The sequence below is a fragment of the Glycine soja genome, chromosome 6, assembly GCF_004193775.1.
Source record: "Glycine soja cultivar W05 chromosome 6, ASM419377v2, whole genome shotgun sequence".
NCBI lineage: Eukaryota > Viridiplantae > Streptophyta > Magnoliopsida > Fabales > Fabaceae > Glycine > Glycine soja.
The window spans coordinates 13,907,017-13,928,491 of NC_041007.1; the positions used below are offsets into that span (position 1 = coordinate 13,907,017).

General features: G+C 34.9%; 3 protein-coding genes across 5 annotated transcripts; 1 reads left to right on the forward strand and 2 right to left on the reverse strand.

The window, feature by feature from the left end:
• Positions 1–501: 501 nt before the first annotated feature.
• Positions 502–2,756, forward strand: LOC114416071. The gene has a single exon (XM_028380947.1). The coding sequence runs from the start codon at positions 683–685 to the stop codon at positions 2,372–2,374; it is 1,692 nt and encodes a 563-aa protein (XP_028236748.1). The 5' UTR covers positions 502–682; the 3' UTR covers positions 2,375–2,756.
• Positions 2,757–7,572: 4,816 nt separating this feature from the next.
• LOC114416073 lies at positions 7,573–13,693 on the reverse strand. 3 transcript variants are annotated; one of them, XM_028380951.1, is made up of 7 exons: positions 13,319–13,693; positions 11,441–12,856; positions 11,087–11,338; positions 10,144–10,224; positions 8,981–9,170; positions 8,680–8,882; positions 7,573–7,801 (listed from the first exon to the last, which is right to left on the reverse strand). In XM_028380951.1, the coding sequence occupies exons 2-7, from the start codon at positions 12,191–12,193 to the stop codon at positions 7,745–7,747; spliced, it is 1,536 nt and encodes a 511-aa protein (XP_028236752.1). In that variant the 5' UTR covers positions 12,194–12,856; positions 13,319–13,693; the 3' UTR covers positions 7,573–7,744. The 3 variants fall into 3 exon arrangements, with proteins under 3 accessions (XP_028236752.1, XP_028236753.1, XP_028236751.1); XM_028380952.1 differs by having other exon boundaries at positions 13,288–13,693; XM_028380950.1 differs by having other exon boundaries at positions 11,441–13,693.
• A 2,432-nt stretch (positions 13,694–16,125) lies between these two features.
• Positions 16,126–20,687, reverse strand: LOC114416076 (probable serine/threonine-protein kinase At1g54610). Its single transcript, XM_028380954.1, has 7 exons — positions 19,970–20,687; positions 19,561–19,845; positions 18,526–18,843; positions 17,687–17,914; positions 17,509–17,609; positions 17,294–17,414; positions 16,126–16,736 (listed from the first exon to the last, which is right to left on the reverse strand). Exons 1-7 carry the CDS (start codon positions 20,270–20,272, stop codon positions 16,413–16,415), a joined length of 1,680 nt encoding a protein of 559 aa, XP_028236755.1. The 5' UTR covers positions 20,273–20,687; the 3' UTR covers positions 16,126–16,412.
• Between the last annotated feature and the right edge of the window lie 788 nt (positions 20,688–21,475).

Genomic DNA, 21,475 nt, shown 5'->3' on the forward strand with positions numbered 1-21,475 from the left:
CCAATACTACCAGATTTGTTCCTTCAATCATTATTATTTATGAGTGGATGAGAGGGTAGAATATTAGAAGTTGGTATCAGCATGTGCATTTTTTGTTTAAGATTTTTCGTTTATAATAAAAATCTTTATATATATATATATATATATTAAATTTTACATTTACAATCATTAATTGAAACTTTGATATAAAGTTGTTTTTTTTATTAAAATGTTATAGATATAAAATATTTATTAATTTTTGTAAAAAAAATTAATTTTTAGTGAAAATTTTCCTTTAAATCACATGTTTGGACTTGGGATTATTTTGCATGTTTGGTGACGTTGAAGACAATTAAAATGAATTAATTAGAACAGAAGGTGGAGGATCTTACTAGTTTATGCTTCATAATTTAGTAACGAAGAAGCAAAACTAAACTACTACTAACTAGCAAGGAAGATGTTGACCGTAAATGTGCGAGCTGTACCACATAAAACCGCGGGCACAGTGTGTAAATGAGGACTAACTACAAACAAACACAAGAGGTGGCGGGAATTAAACCCCAAACGACCCACACGCGAGTGTACTCCACGCTCCAAATCCTTCACTTCACAATTCACAATGCACATTACTCTCTCTCTCTCCAAAGTGTTTCAACAAAACCCTCTCTATCCTTCTCTCTCCCATTGAAAGTAACAAACAAAGATGAAAGATTCAACAGAAACAGATGCTATCAGCGGTTCCCTGAACCTCCTGAGTACTCTTCTCGACTCGGAGCTCCCGAGCGTGAGAAACTTCAAAGGAAAATGGTCACTCGCCCGAGTCAAACTCACCCAACTCCAAACCCACCTCACCGATTTCTCCGCCGAGTTCCCAAACGCCTCCACATCGAACCCCCTCTCCTTCCACCTCCTCCACTCAATCTCCCAAACCCTCAACGACGCCGTTTCGCTCTCCAAAACATGCCAACCCGAAACCCTCCCAAACGGAAAACTCAAAACCCAAAGCGACCTGAATTCCCTCCTCGCCACCCTCGACCGCCACGTCAGCGACTGCGACATCCTCTTCCGCAGCGGCCTTCTCCTCGAAAATAGCGTCTCCGTTTCCGTCTCTAAACGCGAAGCCATCCGCTCCGAATCGCGTAGCCTAATAACCCGTCTCCAAATCGGGTCACCCGAATCCAAAGCCTCCGCGATGGACTCCTTATTGGGGCTTCTCCAAGAAGACGACAAAAACGTGACCATCGCGGTGGCGCAGGGAGTCGTTCCCGTGCTCGTGCGTCTACTCGATTCCTCCCCATCCGAAACGAAAGAGAAAACCGTCGCCACCATCTCAAAAATCTCCACCGTGGAAAGCGCGAAAAGCGTTCTTCTCGCTGAGGGTTTACTCCTTCTGAACCACTTGCTTAGGGTTTTGGATTCTGGAAGTGGCTTCGCTATTGAGAAAGCATGCATCGCGCTTCGGGCGTTGAGTTTGACGAAGGAGAACGCTAGGGCGATTGGCTCGCGCGGCGGAATCTCGTCGCTGCTCGAGATCTGCCAGGCTGGCACCCCCGGCGCACAGGCTTCCGCCGCCGCTGTGCTGCGAAACCTCGCCGCTTTTGAGGAAATTAGGGTTAATTTTGTTGAGGAGAACGCGGTGGTGGTTCTGATTGCCTTGGCTTCCTCCGGGACAGCGGTGGCGCGTGAGAATGCGGTCGGCTGTTTGTCGAATTTGACTAATTCGGGTTCGTCGGAGGAGGCCGATGGTTTGTTGAATTTGAGGGTTATGGTGGTGAAAGAAGGTGGAGTTGAGTGTTTGAAGAATTACTGGGATTCAGGGAATCAAATTCAGAGTCTTGAAGTGGCTGTGGAGATGCTGCGTCATTTGGCTGAAAGTGGTCCAATTGGTGAGGTTCTTGTGGGTGAAGGTTTTGTTCAGAGGCTTGTTGGGGTGCTGAATTGTGAGGTTCTGGCTGTTCGGATTGCAGCGGCGAGGGCGGTTTACGCCTTAGGATTGAACAGCGGGAGGGCGAGGAAGGAGATGGGGGAATTGGGGTGTGTTCTGGGTTTGATTAAAATGTTAGATGGGAAAGGTGTGGAAGAGAAAGAAGCTTCTGCGATGGCATTGTCAGTGCTGCTGATGCACCCGGCGAATCGAAGAATTTTCCGCAAGGACGAAAGAGGAGTTGTGAGTGCTGTTCATTTGTTGAACCCTTCGTTGCAGGGGTTGGATAAGAAGTACCCTGTTTCGTTACTCGCTTTGCTTGTTCATTCCAAGAGTTGCAGGAAGCAAATGGTGGCTGCTGGAGCTTGTGTACATACGCAGAAGCTTGTGGAAATGGATGTTCCCGGGTCCAAGAAACTCTTGGAGAGTCTTGGCCGTGGTAAGATTTGGGGTGTTTTTGCTAGACCCTAGAGATGATGATCTTGGATTTCTGTAACATGAAAACCATGATTATTCATTGATCTGTATGCATGATAGGCGTGTTCAGGTTTTTTGTCTTCTTCTTTTTCTCTTGTAATTATTGATTAATAATTGGTGTTTGTATGTAGAGAGGTACGTTTTTTTTTTCCCTAATGATTTTATCTGAGGACTTGTGTTTATGTTTAGGAACAATGATATAAAGTAGTACATGATTTTGCGATCGGTGGTAGAGTACGACCTATCCACTTAGCTAAGTTTTGTTGCATATAGCGTAGGGATAGTACATAGTTGATTGCTGAAATACTTTGAATAGTAATGCTTTTACTTGTAATCAATGAGGTTGAGTATGTTCAGATTGAAATGTGATTTTCAAGTATCATTGTTATTTGGATATATATTTTATGATGAAAAAGATTGAAGTTTTTCCTTTCCTTGTTTGACAAGTGAAAGTGAAATGATAAATTGATTAATTTTATTTTACTACGTAACTCATTTTTGGGGCTCATTATTTTACTACGTAACTCATTTTGTTTTTTCTGCAAAATACATCCATGAAAAGGGGTGAGAAATTTAAGTGTGATTAAATCTTGGATTAAATATTAGTTCCATAACCTGTCTAAATTTGTGAGAGTATATAGATTCTACCATGAATTCAAAAGTTTTAATTACAGTAATCTCCAATTACTACAATAAAGAAAATAAAACAGAGGTATTAAATGAGATAAGAGAATAGTTTCATTGACAAGTAATATATGGATTTCATTATTCATTTAGATAGTATAGTTTTTAAAATTATCCCTTTTAGATGTTATAGTTAATAAGTGAATTTTATAGTTATTAAAGTTTATATTTTAATTTTTTAAAGATTTATGCAGTTAAAATTCTTTAATTAACAGAATTAAAAAAAAATTAACGGAGTTAACAAAATGTAAAATTCAGGACTGAAAAAATCATTTATTAAATTTTAAGGACTAAAAAATTCATTAATTAATTATAAGATAAGTTTGAACACCTGTAATTAAGGCTCATATATTCTATTTCATCTTTTTACCTTTCATCTTTTACAAGTAATCCAAACATAAAATTGGGGAAGATATATATCATCTTGTTTTCGATAGTAGAATTGATTCTGTAATATCCTGTCGGCAGCAGCCAGTAGTAGCTGTGACTTTTGCACATTAATAATGCTTTCCTGAGCAACACCAATGTGAATCATCCAACACCTGATTTTTACATGAAGAAGATGAGTTGGCGAAACTTGCCTAATTTATTTATTTACCTTTCCACTTAATCATAAATGATTTCACACGGACGTGTAACATGTTCATGGAAATCCCAGGACTCAGATCATCATTGAAATAAAGTGCCCTCTGCACTTTTACGTGTCTAGCCAAAACATGTGCGACAGATCCTATATCCTTACAAATTTCGTATTGGCTATCTTGGACGTTGCTTCCTTGGGCTACTTCATCATTATTTACTTTCGATAGATGTCTACATCATACCTGTTCTTAACATGAATTCATGAATAAATGTTTCTCTGGCTTTTGCCCGAATAGTGTTTGATTAGATTATTGTGAGGGTTGGATACTGTGGGAATTTCCTCAATGTCTTTTTGGTGGACGGTGACATAATTGTCTGTGAAACCCATGTGCACTTGTTATTGACCATGTGCATATGGTCTATGGGATTGCCCTAAACTGCAGTGTTGTTGTCTATTTTGTTAACAAATTAAGACCCTACCTTAATCTCTTCCCTCAGCCTCTACACTTCTGGGCTTGTCCTTAGTCCTTAATCAATTATCTGAGGAAGACCCCTGTGGCTAGTGAATCAACGAACTGCATTTCTCTTGCTGCGTTGTCATTTTCATAACAAATCCAAATTGGTATAAAATACGGGTATATGGTGACAGCTATATGTGGGGAATCTTCAAATTCCGTGGACACTTCTTAATATACTATACTATAAAAGTTGTATCCTAGCTGAAAATTTACACTTCCCTAGAGTTACAGTTTCCATGCGGGCCAACTGTATGACACAGATGAAATAATAAAAAAACCTTGATCTCTGTATGGATACAGCCCAAGTTGCTTTGTCTATGCCCTGTGTTCACAAAATGCATTCGCCTTCAACTTCAAGAAAGAAGTCATGGAAAAAGGGGTTGGGTCATAGGTGAGGAAAGTTCGAAATTGGTGCCACGTCACCAAAGCGACCAGAAACGTTGGAACAACTTTAAAATTTAGACTTGCAACAATAAGTGAGTTCGACTTTTTTAAATATTGGTGGATAATTATTTTTTAAAGAGATCCTTAAGTGTTAGAGATTAATTGACTTAGATAAAATTGATTTAAGCTTATATATTATAGTGCATGTTTGGTTCGCATAATTCCGTTTGAGACAAAAGTACTTTTATCAAACAATCATAACTTTTTTGTTTTTATTGGTTGGATTTATATTAGAATACGCATAATATTTTAAACTTTAAATCAAACATGTACATAGTTACTCAACTCTCACAACTAAGTGAGTCTCAATATGTCATGTCATTATCGCTATGTAAATATACTCTTGTGATTTTAAATATAAGAAAAAAAACACCGTTTTTTGTTTCAAATTAATAAAATTTCAATTAAATTTATCTTATTTAAGTCTATAATCTCTAAAATATCTTTTATTTAATTGAGGTACTAATTTTAATAACTCTTTCCTATTCTTGATACCAAGTTTAAATGAAGGATAATTTGAAAAAAAAAAAATAATTAAAATTGATATGATTAAATGTGATTAATTAACTTTTTTTAATAGTGTATAATGTTTTTTTTTCTTATATTTAAAATCAAAAGAAGTATGTGATTAGTTCTATGTGGGATAGTATTGACATATCTTGCATTCTACCAACATAATTCAGAGTTTCAGAACTTGATTCATAAATTCTCTTTAAAAAGATGTAAGCAAGAGAGATCACATAAAAGATAGATTCAACTTTCCAGGCTGCAAAAACAAGTACTACTACTAAAATCATGTGGGAAGGAAATAATGACTGCTCTCTTATTTGCCCTTGGTTGAAAGAGACATGTCTGTTAGCATAGTTTGGTAAGTTCACAGGATTTTAGTTAAAACCACACATGAACCAATATGAGCAAATACATAGTGCTCCCTTCAATTCTCGTTACTTGCATAGTTAGGTGACGTTACTGACTTTGTGTGCATGCATTGATTACCATTTGTGTCTGTCAAATGAATTTTGCCTCCTTTTGGTTTTTGTGGATTGAAATTTTAGGAAGAGGGATGACACCCCAGATTAAGAATGGAAAAATTTCCATGCTTAAACAGTAATTTAACAAGTTACAACTTAAAAAGTACTTGTAGAAAGGTGCTTATTTAATAAAAATAGTTTTTAATTTAAATTATATATTTATTAAAAAATTAAAAAAAAATCCTTCGCAAATATTTTTTCATTCACAACATCCAAGTAATTTGGATCAAGTTGAGTATGGTCATCACCCGAACACGAAACCCTTAATTTGGAGTACTTGACATTAAAATTACCAATAATAGAAAAAATAACGAGAATGTACACTTAGGATACAATCGGGACAATTAAAATGAAATAAAAAAGGACAGGAGAGATTATTTGTAATGACAAGTATTTAGATAAATTTTATCATATCAATATATGGTTGGCAATATTATTATATGGTAATGACTAATATACTCTAATAAGAGTAAAAGGTGGGTGCATAAAAAAGAGATAGTAAAAGGTGGGATTAACAAAAATGAGATTGTGAAGTTGAATATGTGGCTATGTGAGGAAGGACATACTGCGAGATGATTGTATATAAAGAGATATATTAGCATGACAGTAATTGAGAAAAAATATGATAAAAAAATCGTTTAAGATGCTTTAAACACATCTAAAGAAGGTCTTTGGGAGTATCACTGAGGAGAATATATTTCATGATTTTTAGTCATGTAAGAAGGGGAGAGGAAAACCAAAAATACATTAGAGGAAGTTGTTAATAAGAATTTAAAATGGGTCTCATGATAAACATCTATCAAGCTTTGGTATTTAATCAATAGGTGGACTATCTCCTCCCATCAATGATTTTTTCATACACACCAGGCAGGATTCAAACCCCTGACTAATTGCTTAAGGAGTTTAAGTTCCAGCCACTTGAATCAATCATTCTTGGTATAAGGCTTTTATTGTTGTTAACTTTCTATATACTCTTCCTATGTGATCGGTGTAAAAACACATAGTGTAAAAATGTGTTACACTAACATTTAATTATAAGTTGTTATATGATAAGTTGATTAATTTAGATAATAACTATCTTAAAAAACTATACCAAGATAGTGTAATTTCTTTTATAATGAAAATGTCTAGATATTGAACTCAAAATTTTAGATAGTAAAGTGTCCTATCCATGCAATTTTAGTATGGAATAACTTAAGTGTGTACTCAAACTAAAACATTAAACAACAAGCGCTTAAATCAAATGATATAAGATTGTTGATGTCTTAGGTACAAATCTTAGATATGTAAATGTATTAAATATTTGGAAGGAGAATTTTGTGGCCTACAATAATTCTATGTGATTTGAACATAATTGATTTCAGTAAAAAAAAAAAATACTTGTGATTTAGATAAAATAAAAAAAACTAAAATATTATTTATATTTGATTTAATTTAAAATTAATGGTCCAACAGGAATTGAACTTGTGTCTCTTGTATTATTAATAAAACACTCAAATCAACTGAGTTAATAGACACATTATGTTACAAACAAACAAATAGTGTCATTATATATAACATTAAATTTTTTAATTTATATTTAATCTACATGTAAATTTACATAATAAATTTTGTGATGATTATTTTTTATCTTATAATTAATTTGTTTACATATATAAATTATAAATAAAAGTCATAAGTTTAATAAGTATTTACATATGTAAAAAAATATCAAATTTATTTAATTATCAATTGTTATAAAAAATATCTAAATACATCATTCGATTAAATATCAAATTTGTTTAATTATCAAATTTTGTAAATAAATTAAATGAATAAAAAATTTATAAAAAAATAATTTTAAAAAAATTTAAACATACGGATTGATGATCCGTACGAGAACATAAGAATTTGAAAATTATTTAAAAATTAAAAAATTTGATGGACAGTAGTAGGAGAGCATAAGCACCCTCGTTAAGGGTCAAAGCAAGTACTATGAATCAAATATGAACATCTACAATCCAATTTTACAAATTATTAGTTACATGGCAAAATTGAAGGAAATGAATTGTATACGTACAACATTTACAACTATATATACAAAAATCACTGGGAGACGGCGGCATTCAGCAGCTGATGTCGAAATATTTTGGATTTGAAGGGTAATGATATTCCACATGTAACTGCCACATGATATAATTATTAAAAAAGACAAGAATGAGTAATAGGGAACCAGAAAGTGACAATTTTTTATTCCATAACTGATGCTTCAAGAACGAGATTTGAAATCATATTAACATAAAAGTGCAATGTTCCTCAAGAAGATTAACATCATTTAGCTCAAGACTGTTTAAATGAACATTCATTACTGAAGATACCACACTATCAGTGCTTTGCGTAGTCCTGATAGACAGAAACACATAAAGCAAAATAAATTGCAAGATTGAAGCAAATATTTAACTACTTATTAAGATTTGCACATTCTCATGATAGTGTTATAAAACACCATCCAATCATTGACTCAGTTAAGGTATTAAGCTAGTGATTCAATGAATGAATCACTAGTTGAACCACACACATACATAGTTTTTAAAGATTATAACACAAACTCAATACATAATTAAATAACCAAGGTTTTTAATATAAGACCAGAGGTTCAATTAAAAGTTTACAATATACTGAAAAAGTCAAATTTGTGTGAAATTTAGGCCTTCATTCATCGAATAAATATGAAGTTTGCACCTTTTCTTATGTCTTTTAATTACTTGCTCGTCTTTTAGGTTTTGAGCTTTGATTTTTTTTTCTTTCATTATAGGAAAAACGATGTCATTTCAAGTTCTTATTAATAGGAAATTAGGAATGACCAGATGGATTTTTTGGTCAAGTCAACTTGTGTAAAATAATGACCAACATTTTTTTTCCCTCAATGTCATTTCAGTAACTATGCTCATTGTTACCCAAGAGCGATTTCTAAGGACATGACATGTACCATGAGCCACATATTTCCCCAGCTATTAGAGCATGAATGCATTAAAATCACTTCACAAATATATTTGCATACCTTTCCCTCATCAGAATCTGAATGACGTTGAGGAAACACTACCCTCATATCATCATACAAGTAGAAGCTTCTTTCATGTTCAACGTCCACAATATTTCTCACTTCAGCAGAGACAGGGCCAGATTTGCACTTATGAACAGACCTTGAACGTCTCTTAGGAAAGGGGCACATGAAGCGAAGGTGAAGAGCATAAAGCAAAATGCCTGTGTTAATATAGCATTGTCAATGACCTTGGAAGAACCATGTAAAAATTTGTCTTCATCAACCAGGCATGTGATTAAACTAAAGTTTTCTTCCTTACCAGCCTTTGAACATGTCAGACTATCAAACTCTCCACATTTTGTGGTGAGAAGATCTTTATCTCGGTGGCGTGTGACTGAGATCAACGACGACTTGGCATCAGCTTTGATGTCAGAATCTGCTTGGCTTTCGTTACCCGTCATAGACATTGATCTAGACGCAGTTAAAGTGACCTTTTGCCGCAAGATCGTCTACTTTAGAGGAAAACAAGCAAAGCTCATTAAACAGGAATTGGTAAAAAAAATTGTATAAAACAGTGTATAGAAAGGTGAAGAAATAAAGCGCATATTATTCATATTTAAATAAAACATACAGTCATACAGTTTCAAATTAATTTAACAAAAGCAGGCTTCAGTGCTATGCCCAAAAGGTTTTGCAGACTGACCATGCAAGGTACGATAAGGTCAGGTATAATTTAATTTACTAAATCTTATAGTCCTTATAAGAACTTGCTCATCTCTATTGACACACTCACAAAAATTATGCAATTATATTCTATTATACATCAAAGCAATCCTTAATTAACAGCTGTTCGAACAGAGATCACACAAGCATAGGCCTTTAATATTGAGGCCGAGGTATAATGCAAGTATAGTTACAGCAAGTTGCTCCAATTGGCGATTATACTCCTTAAAACTCGGATTGTATCCTATCATTTACATCTCTGTTTTCATTATGATTTTAGGTTCACTATTACTTAATTTGCTCCAATTGTATATTCTATCACTTACATCTCGGTTTCCATATAAAAGTATTTTTAAGATGCGAATGATATATGAAGACAAGATTATACATTTTGTCTCTTACATCTATATTCGAAGCTAAATATATAATGCATATTTTTAAAATTGTTCAGCTTAAAATTTTCAATTAACACTGTCATGAACCAACTCTCCCCAAAACTTAACATAATCTCTTATGAAGAGTCATTTGGGCTTAAACTTGAAGCATGCACAACCGTCTTATCTTGTGCTAAAATTCATTTTAATCAGAAGAATGGATGTGGAAAGGATATAACTGTAGACCATTTGATCAGAGACTTGGATACCATGTCATGACTCATGAACCAATACTAAAATAAAAAGGCATGAGAATTATATGACATGCAAATCGATGGTTGCATGATGACAGAACTTTGAATGTGATATATTTACCCAATCCTACCTTGGTACCAGCTGGCATGTCACTCAAATCATAATTGCAAAAGAAGGTATGGATAGGTGTCCTCTCTGGATTGGTGAGAACCTGCATTTAGGTCAGTCAGTTTGTCACTGTCACACACAAATTCATACAACAATGTAGAATTCCACGTGTGAACCCATATAATTGTGAAAGTAGACATCCAGTTGTTTCCAACAGCACCATGGCTATGAAACTCATGTTAAACAAAGACCAAAAATTATTGATCTACTAACATAAATATCATCCTCAGGTTATTATGATCCTAGCTATAGCAATCACGAGTAAGTTCCAGTATAAAACCAGATTGCTGAGGGTAACAAGCTAGTTTGGCTATTAGTATTTATGCAGTGAATTGAGATGGCCAGATGGGTAATGAACACTTGGCAATTAATCATGCATCCAGAACCAGACCAAGGTGGCACCGGTAAAGTCAGTTTCATTCAAAAATAATTGATGATAGCAGGAACAATAATTTTTTTTATTACATGTTGATTGTTTCTTGATGTATATAGTTTGCAACAAAGTTTTCAAATTTATCATGTATCAAATGTGAATAAATTTAACATTAATCCAAGGTTTGTGGGGCACTAGTGACAGACCAGGAACTACTGCCAGCACCCTTTCCTCTACACACCATGTGTTAATTAGTCACTTCTTTTAAAATCCAAATCAGAAATCTCGTTTACCTTCAAAAATCTAAGTGGGAAGTGGTATAATGCTAACTTGTCATGTTTTGTAACAGCTTAAAAAGATTGAATTGAATAAACAATACAGCATTCATAGCATTAAGCTATGCATCAAATCTTCAACACTTTGCATAACCATTTTCTCGTAACATACATGTAAATGCATTTATAGAAAGGAGGGGGGAAATTATGTTCTCACTTCTCAATTTAACAACTTTGGAGGTCTTATAGTGAATTACCAGTTGAATACGTCCTTTCATAGGTACACGTATATGGGGCTTTTCAGATCGAGATTCATCCATGCTAAGGGTTCTCTGAAATTTAGCAACTCTAGACTTGCCTGATAATAGCTTTCCTGAAAGATTAATTGATGAATAATAAAGTAAATACTTGTCTCCATCCACGCTGGTTACTGCAAATGGTATTTTCTGTGATTGAGGTGAGAAATTGCCGCCAGTTACATTCAGGAATGCAAGAAAGCCTTCAATTTTCTGCAAATAGAAGCCACGACAATTACACGAGTAAAATAACAGAAAGGTTATCAGGAAACTAGTGCATAATGTAGGATGCCTGTATATGAGAATAATTCCAACCTGACTAACTTTCCCAGATAGTAGGCGACCAGATAACAAAGATTCTTCAAATGAACCAACCAAGGACCTTCTAATTGGCAGTCTACTCATAGTTCCACGTAACTTGGCATCCCAAGGAGGAAAGCTACCAGAATGAGTCCAATACTCTTTCATATTAATCATGTTGTCAGGAGTAAACAGGTCAGACTTTTGCTGCATATTGTTCAAATTGAGCTGTGATGTACTTGGTATCTCCTGTGCTGATGAAATGCCTTGACAAGTTCTATCAAGTGACTGTTCCACACTATTAAAAGTAAAATTGTCATTGTCCAAGATAACATCAATATTTCTGCATTCTCCCAAATTTTCATTTTTAGAAGATTTTTTACCCAGAGGAGACAAAGGGAAGGTAGGTGATGACACATTTTTTTGTGGTATAGACAATGCAGCTGTTTGGGACCTTGTTTTAGTTGTTTCTTCAGAAGCATTACGTACTGGAGATGATTTAAAATGCTTATAAGACCATGGCTCTGCACGTTGGTGATGACTAGATACAATATGGTTTATAGTATTGTCATTACAGGATGAATTTGTAAATTCCTGAAAACAAGATGTAGTCCAGATCATTGAATGAATCTTATTGTTGTTTCCAATATGATCCTTCTTATACTCATGTAAAGCATTAGAATTATGATCACCAGCCTTTGAACGACTTTGATAAATACCAGCACCAATGTCTAGTGGATCACCTTTAAAATGATCCGCAAGCAGCATCCCATTCAAAGGTGACAATAACTGTTTTCTAACTTGTGACTCAGAAGCTTCAGTTGCATCACTGATGACATTAAAGACGGTTGATGAATATCCATTTCCTCCGAAACCATTAACACGCCTCAGTTGATGTTCTAATTTGAAAACCTACAGTCCTGGAAACAGGTGTCTGCCTAGTTTTCTCTGAATTGACAGACAACTTGCTAATTTGTTCCATGGGATTAATCTTCAACTTACTATCTCTACACATACTTGAAATATGCGATTCTTTTGAAAGCTCTAGAACATTTTTTTTTCAGATTTAAGCACAACTATGTGCATGCAATTACCTATGTCTTCTCTAGCTAACAAGTTCACCTCATAGTTGCCTATGCTGACCATTCTAGGTGCAGTTTGCATGAATGTGCCTAGTGACGCTGCCACTTCCTCAGAGCGCAGCCGAAGCCACCTGTGGCAACCCCATTTTTATTTTTCGGGCAGGGTTCTTCCGAATTTCCCAAAAAGAATCACTTCTTCAATTACTATCTTTCAGCGATAAATTCATGTTTCAATTGTAATCTCAAAACCACACACAGCCCAGAAGTCATAAATAAATTGATTCCTCCAATGAAAAGTAAAAATCTTAATAATCAGACTTTACGGCATCATCAGACTAGTGGTACTCTCCTGCAGAAATGAAGAAATTATTGATAATTTCTTTCAGATAATACAATGTAAACACATAACTATACTAATTACATAGAAAATCAGTAACCTTCAACAATTAGTCCTCACATTATCACAGTTCTTACAATTTTTTTTTTCAGTCTTCAATTGCTAAGTTGAACCATAAACTAAAGAAGGAATTTTAATTCAACACACCCTCTAAGAAACCCCTAACAATTCCCCGTTTGCCTATAAACCCAAACAACCAATCCAATAGCAAGGGGGGAAAATCATTAGTCCACAAGTGTTATTTACATAATCTAGATTAAAAAATAATGTGATGCACATCATTGTATTCATCCTTAAAGCCACACAAGCAAAACATGGAATACCCAAATGCAACACCCTCCTATCTTTCTCTAATCCATACTCAGACAAAGAGCTTAAAGTACCAAAACACCGAGTCATGGGGAAAACACGCACCACAACATGTGGTTCCGTTCAATCCATACGAAAGCTCAAAATTCAATCTTTTTACCACAATTCACCAACAATACCAATCAAAGGAAAAAACTTTTGCAAACCCCACAACGTTAAAAGGCCTCATATGTCCAAGAAATTCCTTGTGGTTGTTGTTGCTCAAAACTACCGTGTATCACATAAAACACGGGTTTGGGGGGGTAAGCATTGGTGGACGACTATACGATATGGATTCAATTTGTGGGGCATGCATGGCTTAGCCAGAATTTTTCTGGCTGTACTTTTGAAAGCCACAACTTGCAGCAAAAGGGAAACCACAAACAAGTCGGGTATTTTAGTCAAGTTGCGGTTCTCTTTTCTTTCTTTCTCTGCCCGTGACATGTGTCAAACCATGTCAACAAATGCAAGAGCATCTCTTTATATTTTTAGGACCATAATGTACCTTCTTACCAACCCACATCCTTCGATTAAAGTGATTAAAGTACTGTTTCTCATTATCAACTTTCCTTACGTATTTCGGTTGGAAACGAACATTATCCATTTGCTTGTTCATTTCCGTTGAAAACCAACTTTATCCATTTGCTTATTATTATGGGTCTTACTAATCACCAACAACAATTCACACAAATTGTTAGTAGCTTGTGTCACTTAATTGGGGGTATAGGATTTGAATTTAGTTGGTTATTAAGTATGAAATAAATTATATTAAATAGAAAATATATTTATTTTGTTTGTTTGGGTTTATAATCTCTAACAAAAAATTAATTATTGTTTCGGATGAAAATTATATAAAAAAAAATGTATCATATTAAGTAATGTCATTGAGGTATTAGTTAAAAAATTATGAAAATTATAAAAGAGTGTAAAAAGTCATAAATAATATAATTTTATATTATTTTAATAAAAATAATTTTCTTTTTACTTGATCCATATCCCAAAAATACCTATTAACATTTGCTTATTATTATAGAACATGTTCATCTCGATTAATTGAATTGTGTACCATTGAATGATTGCAGTCCAATTGATATTTGGTTGTCCCTTTCATTTTCTTGTCACGCTTCAATTGCCATTGATTTTCCTTGAAGCTATTAATAACCTCCGGTAAATTGACGAAAGCGAGTTCCTTTTATAAATTTATTTTTAAAAGGGGTTTGTTTCAAAACTTTTTTTGGAGGGGTTCAATTTTTGGAGAAATTTCGTTAGTGGAGTTGACGAGTTAGGCACGTGGCAGCAGCTGGGAGAACTCGTCAGTGGAGATGGCAAGACACGGTCCACGTGGCGGATTCCGCCATTCGTAACGGCGAAATATTTTTTTTTTTTGAATTTTTTTTAACTTGAAATGGGTATAATTTTTTATAAGAATGTCCGTTTGAGGTCCATAATATGTCAAAATGTTCGAAATTGAATGAGGAATTCCCTGGCAAATTCTCGAAGGGGATTTGGTCAACTCATTTTTCCAAAACATGGATTTAAGATTTAACCACCCATTTTTTTAATCTTGAGACCTATTTTTGAGCTACTTAGAGGTGTTTTTTGGAAAAATTAGTTGACCAAATCTCCTTCGGAATTTTGCCATGGGATTTCTCATTTTCCAGGGGATTTCTCATTCAATTTCAAGCATTTTGACATATTATGAGTCTCAAACGGACATTTCTATCAAAAGTTATACCCGTTTTAAGTTAAAAAAAATTCGTAAAAAAAACATTTCGGCATTACGAATGACGGAACCCGCCACGTGGATATCTCGCCATCTACACTGGCGAGTTCCCCTAGCTGCTGTCACGTGTCCAACTCGTCAACTCCACTAGCGAAATCCCTCCAAAAAATGACCTTCTCCAGAAAAAGTTTTGAAATAGACTCCTTTTAGGAATAAGTTTCTAAAAGGAACCTGCTTTGGTCAATTTGCCAATAACCTCCAGGGATATATTTGATAAAAGGTAGATGATATCCATTCCTATATTCAAAGAATTTTGAAAAATTTATTTCTTCATTTTTATAAATTACATCAACATTCTAACAGATTAAAATGAAATGAGATGGAAATTGTTTCTCTTTTTTTATATTTTTGTTTCGTTTTTTAAAAAAGGATTGCTCCCTCATATCTTTTTTATAAGAACCAATTTAAAAAAAAAATCTCTTGCATTAATTTTCTTAGTTCAGTAAATAAATGTAAAATATATTAATGTCTTAGACTCTTAGAGTTTAACTTTATCGTGTGTAAAAAGAGCATTTAAAAAACTTTACTTTAACTATTCACATGTATAGCTAATAAAAGTTAAAGCAATAAAAATACTAATAACGAGAAAGATTAAAATACTTAAAAACTAATGAAAATATTTGAAAAAAACATGAGTTTAGGACTAATTTAATACTATTAACTAAATTAACTAATTTTATTAATTTTGATGAATTTGTTAATTAAATCTTAAAAAAAGATTGATGGAAGTAATATAAAAAAGAAATAAGAAATAATTTTATGTTAAGAAAAAAATTAGAATAAAAAAATACTTTCGTATAATTATTTATTTTGATTGACTTTTTTTTAATTACTTATCTAAACAAGTAGAGAGAATTTCTCCACTTCTTTCCTTTCCTATTTGTTTGTATCCAAAAAAAAAAAACATTTTTTTCGTTTTATTTTTCTTTCATTTCTATCGTTCATATTTATTCCCTTTTTTTTCTTTATTTCACTCGTAATCCAATCAAAACATTTAATAAACCAACTTTCTTACTTCATGTAAATTAGTTAAAAAGTTTTTATACGTGGAGACGGAGATAGTATATTACAACATTAGACGTGACAGTACTTTTTTTAAAAAATAATTTACTAGCTAAATTAAAACATTTCCAAGGTCCTTAAGAACTAAGTCCTCCCAGAAACTGTACAGCAGAGAATTTAATCCTCTAAATATACAAATGTAAGGATCCCCGTTGTAGATTATACAACAACTTTATGCCAAATGAAATACAAAAAATAGGAACTGACACGAAAAAAAATAAATGAAAACCATTGCGAAATGCAAAAAAGATGTATCAAGGCCTAAATCATCACTATCCTCATTCTAGGATGCCAAAATCAAAAGAAACTGATTGATTATTTGCTCCTAAATAATAAATCCATGGAAAGTCCAACTGTTGATGGCTTGAATGGACGCATGAATTTCCATGATGACGCCATCTGGGACTCATCTTTCTTAGTTTTCCTCCCTCTGTGAAGCCCTGCAGCACCATGATTCCTAACCGTTCCAGAAGGTTTCGAATTAAATATCCCTGAAGAAAAGGAAGTGTCAGGGGCGCCAAATGAAACAGGTCCTTTATTTGATGCATCTTGTGGGTATCCAACAGCTCCATCTTGATGAGGAGGTGGAAATTTCTCACTCTTGCTTTTTGCATTTGCATGGGTCACAACTCTCCACCTCTGAAATTCAGTGAGGAACACATGTAATGTTTCTCAAGGCAGCACATAATAAGACACTAAATGAAAAGCTCAATTCACCATGAGATCATCATATCAAACAAAAGTTTCACAAAGTTCCATGTCCCCAAGGAATAAAAAATATTATCATGAAAACCATATTTTAAATGTCAGGGTAGACATGATCAGGGAATCCAAAGTAGAAAAAAAATGCTAAAGAATCTAGGACTCAACACTCAAGTTCCAACAGCATTACAATTTATTTATAAATATAGCTAATCGTGCAAATGACAAGGTTTCATGAAAATTTATATCAGCTTGAGTATGTAGAATAAAAATCAAGGAAACTCGGACCTAAAAATTAAAATAGTCATGAAAGTGTATGTTAGTCCAAGTGTATAGAGTACCTAAGATATTCAATTATTCATGAAGTGTATTTTTTTTAATCGATCAATGTCAATTGTTAGTTGGGTTTTGAAGGAATAGGAAATTAAAACCAACAGCAAAACCAAGTGAGGCCAAGAGGATGACAGACACAAACAAGTACATATCTGAATTACATCTAAGTTTGTTTGGATCTCTGCATTGGCTTCAGGGGCCGGAACAGCCCTGCCACGCTCACGTACTCTGACTTTTTTGGCACCATCAACTGCACTAGCTTTCCCATTTAAAGCCTTTTGCCTGAGGATGAAATGAAAAGCATCAATGAGAAACCGGACAAAAAGCAAAATCAGTCCAGAAGTTATTGTCAAACACGAGAAGAGAACTAGAGGACCTTCTTGCTTCCTCATCTCTCAGTTTTACATCCAATTCTTTGCTGGGAGGATACTTTGGCAAACTTGATGGTTCACAAGCATAGGGCTCTGTGGTAAAGAACTGCAGACAGGATAAAGATATGAAATATGTTACATCTCAAATACAAGGTTAATACTTAATACAAAGTGATTACTCACTTCACTATTTAGTGCTGCTGAGGCAGTGCAACGATCATCAGGATCTATTGCAAGAAGGGTTTCAATTAGAGGTAGTGAAGATGGAGGAAAGTCCTTGTATGTTTCTAAGATGCAACGTTTATATGGCTGCTGTGGCTTAAAGATAGTAGCATTTGGCAATCTATACTTCCTCCAGTATTCCTCAGATGGAGAGCCGCACAACTTAAATATTTTGTGCAGTTGTTCAACCTGGTCCCAAGCAACCCAAAAGTTAGTCATGTATCATCCTGAAAATAATACTAATTTTAAAAGGAAAAAAAGGGATATTGGAATGCAGATATAGATACATATAGTGAATGTGAAAAAGGTTCAATTAACTGCAAAACAGATGGTACTATAACGTAAATGCCACAAAGGGTACAGTATTCACACAGAAAGGATACCTAAACTAATTACTCTGCACTCTAAACTAAATGATTCTCATTTTCTGTTTTTTCTTTTTTATCTGTCTTTGTCTTTAATATGGTTTTTGTATTCTAGTTGATAATATATATATGGTCCATCAAGATGATAGGTTAGTGTCATCAACAAACTTAAATTTGGTGACACAGTCCAACACAAGCTCCTATTTACCTAACTATGGTTGGTGTCTAAGAGAACTTTCCAATGAAAATGGCCGGTAAAAGGATGCTGCCTGTATACAGAGCCTTAAAAGTGACTCTGGGTAAGGAGCAAGATGAATTACAAGCAAACTACTACTGGTACTTATAATATTTGTGAACAGATTAGAAGCATCACAACAAGTATCCAAATATACAAGTATAGACAACAGCACAAACAAACACGATGAAGAGCAATACCTCTGTTCGGCCAGGCATTATTGGCTTTCCAGCAAGCAGCTCTGCCAAAATGCAACCAGCACTCCAAAGATCAATACCAACACCATAAACTGTAGCCCCTAGAAGCAGCTCAGGGGGACGATACCAAAGGGTCACAACTCTGCTTGTCATTGCCTGTTTTATCTTAGGATCATAAAAAGTTGCCAGTCCAAAATCTGCAATTTTAAGGATTCCTTCATTGTCAATAAGCAGATTGGAGCCCTTGATATCACGGTGCAACACCCCCCGGCTGTGACAATGCTCAAGACCAGAGAGTAATTGCTTCATAAAGCATTTAACCTGTCAAAGAATATACTGAGAGACAAATCAGCCTTTCAGTATGAGTTTTCCTTTTACTTTGTAATTTGAATAACTCTATCTTCCTCCTAGCCTGTCAATAATTTAAAAAGTAACACTGCTACATACAACTCCATCAAACACTACATGCAAGTATATGTAACTGTAACTGTAACTGTAAATCCACCTAACATGTAACATGCAAACTCTGTTTTCCATTTAAACTAGACATAGACTAGAAATAAAAATTATAATGTCTTCATAATAACCAAATAATCTATTAGACTTCTCAACATGCACAGAATATTAATATTTGTCGAAACATGAAGATAGACTTATTTCCTAAAAGTAAGATTTCTTTCCATCAGAATGGAAAGCAAAAATATTCCAAATTAAGCAATAACCTTACTTCATAGAGAGACACGATAAAGGAATTTTCAAAACACCATGCGAGAAGCTCAGGACATCAAAGAATTTTTAAAGTTGTGCATGGGACCCAACATCCCCTAGAAAACTCTGAGCAAAGATCAAAAGCATACACTCTATGAAGAAACAATTTTTACTTAGCCATAGCAAGGCAAAAAAAAATAAAATACCATGTCCTGAAACAAAACCCAAATCAAAATCCACAACACCCAAGGTTGCAAAACCCAATTAAGCACATGCAAAAAGCAAAAATACATATAACCAGTGGCAGACAGCAGCTTAAAATTGTGGTACCTGAGGTTCAGTGAACTTGACACCTTGACCAGCAGCAAGCCCTGCAAGATCATGCTCCATATACTCAAACACCAAATAGAGACTACACGACATTCTAGAAGTAACCAAACCCTCAAGCTTCACAACATTGGGGTGATCAAGCCTCCTCAAAACAAGTATCTCTCTTGCCATGAACTTCACACTCTCTGGCTCCAAATTATCAAATCTCACTTTCTTCAATGCCACTATCTTCCCCGTCACAAGGTCCCTTGCCTTATACACATTACTATACGTCCCTTGCCCAATCTGAACAACATCATCATCATCAACAACACACAACATAACAGTTACTAAAAATAGATCCATTTTCTTTTCTTTTTTTTAATTTTATAATAAAACTAAAATAAAAAAAAGGCTTTTTTTTAAGAACCTTAGCGAGCTTCTCGAAGGTGTTGGCGCGACGAGGAGTCCAGTCTCCGATGGCTTCGCCGGCGACGGCCATCAGCCACGAAGGCCATCCCTGTTGCGTGACGGCGCACGGATCGAGTCTAGGTTTCCGGCGCTCTGCCGCCGGAAGAGTCCCCGGAAAATCGCCGGTGTGCCGGTTCCTCTCCTTTTCTCGAACCCTAACTGCATTATTAGCTTCGTCGGCTGCTCCGTCGGGCTTCTCGCTACGGCGGCGGCGGCGGCGCTGATGTCCGGCACCGGCCGGCGTCCCGAGCACGCAACCCATCCGTCACGTGAGGCGGCTTACGGCGGCGGCGGCAGAGCACGGAAAATACATGGAATCGGAAAAACAAACAAAAACTAAACTGGGGAAATCTCCGTCGTGATCGGCGGCGAGCGACGGTGGTTTCTCGGAAGAACGAAAACGGAAAAAAAACAGAGAAGAAGAAGAAGAAGAGTAAACGACAGAGTACGTTGCGTTGAGTTGTGAGAATGTGATGAATGAATGAAGGAGTAGTGAATAGGGTGCAGGGGGAAGGGGTTTGATTGCGTGCAACGCATGCAAAGTTGAATAAACGACACAGCGCGTGGATATGAAAATAACGGAAATGCCACTGCGTCTGAAAGTCTGAGCTGGTGTTGTCAGTTAAATGGTGGCTGTGGAAGGAAGAAAGTCCAAAACGACACAGCGTGTGCTGACGTCACGGATTTTGGGGACCTAAAAGGTCAAGGTGTGTGTGTGGTGTGGTGCCATAAAAGTAAAAGGGGAAGAAATTTTTTGCCTTTCACTTTCGTGGAAAAGAAACAGCTCTTTTTATTTTCTTTTTTGTAATTCTCATTATTTGACTTTATGGTTGGGACCAAGTTATTGCCATGTTTGAATTCATCTAAATTCTTTCAGAATTTAGGTGCAATGATTTAATGGCCTTCAACCAATGGACGACAGAGTTAATGATTTTTTACATCAAAGTGAATTGGGTATGAAAGCTCAGAATATATCTTAAGGACTCATTTAATACTTATAAATTATTCAATAATAAAATTTTCATATTAATTACAAAATTTAAAGTCGTATTTTTATGAAATATGAATATAATTTTTATTAACTAAATCGATCTTTATTACTTAACAAGTGATAATGGTTTGAATTCAATTTCCAGCTTGAAAATTAAACAAATTGTCAAATATTCTGACAAATGAAGTTACTTCCACCCACCGTGCCGAACGTAATAAATTGTGCCTTTGCATTCATTGCACGAAACAGAGAGAGAGAGAGGACATCATTCAAAACTTTTACTACTGCAGTACCATTTTCGTCATTGCAATGTTTAATATCTGGTCATGTTAAATATAGAAAATTGTTTGCCGTCATGGTCGGAAATCTAATTTATCAATGAATTATTCAAAGATTTTTATAATGTTTTTGAAACAATTGTCTTCATTTTTAAATAGAGAGGATATTAAATATTATATTTAGTCAATATTTTTA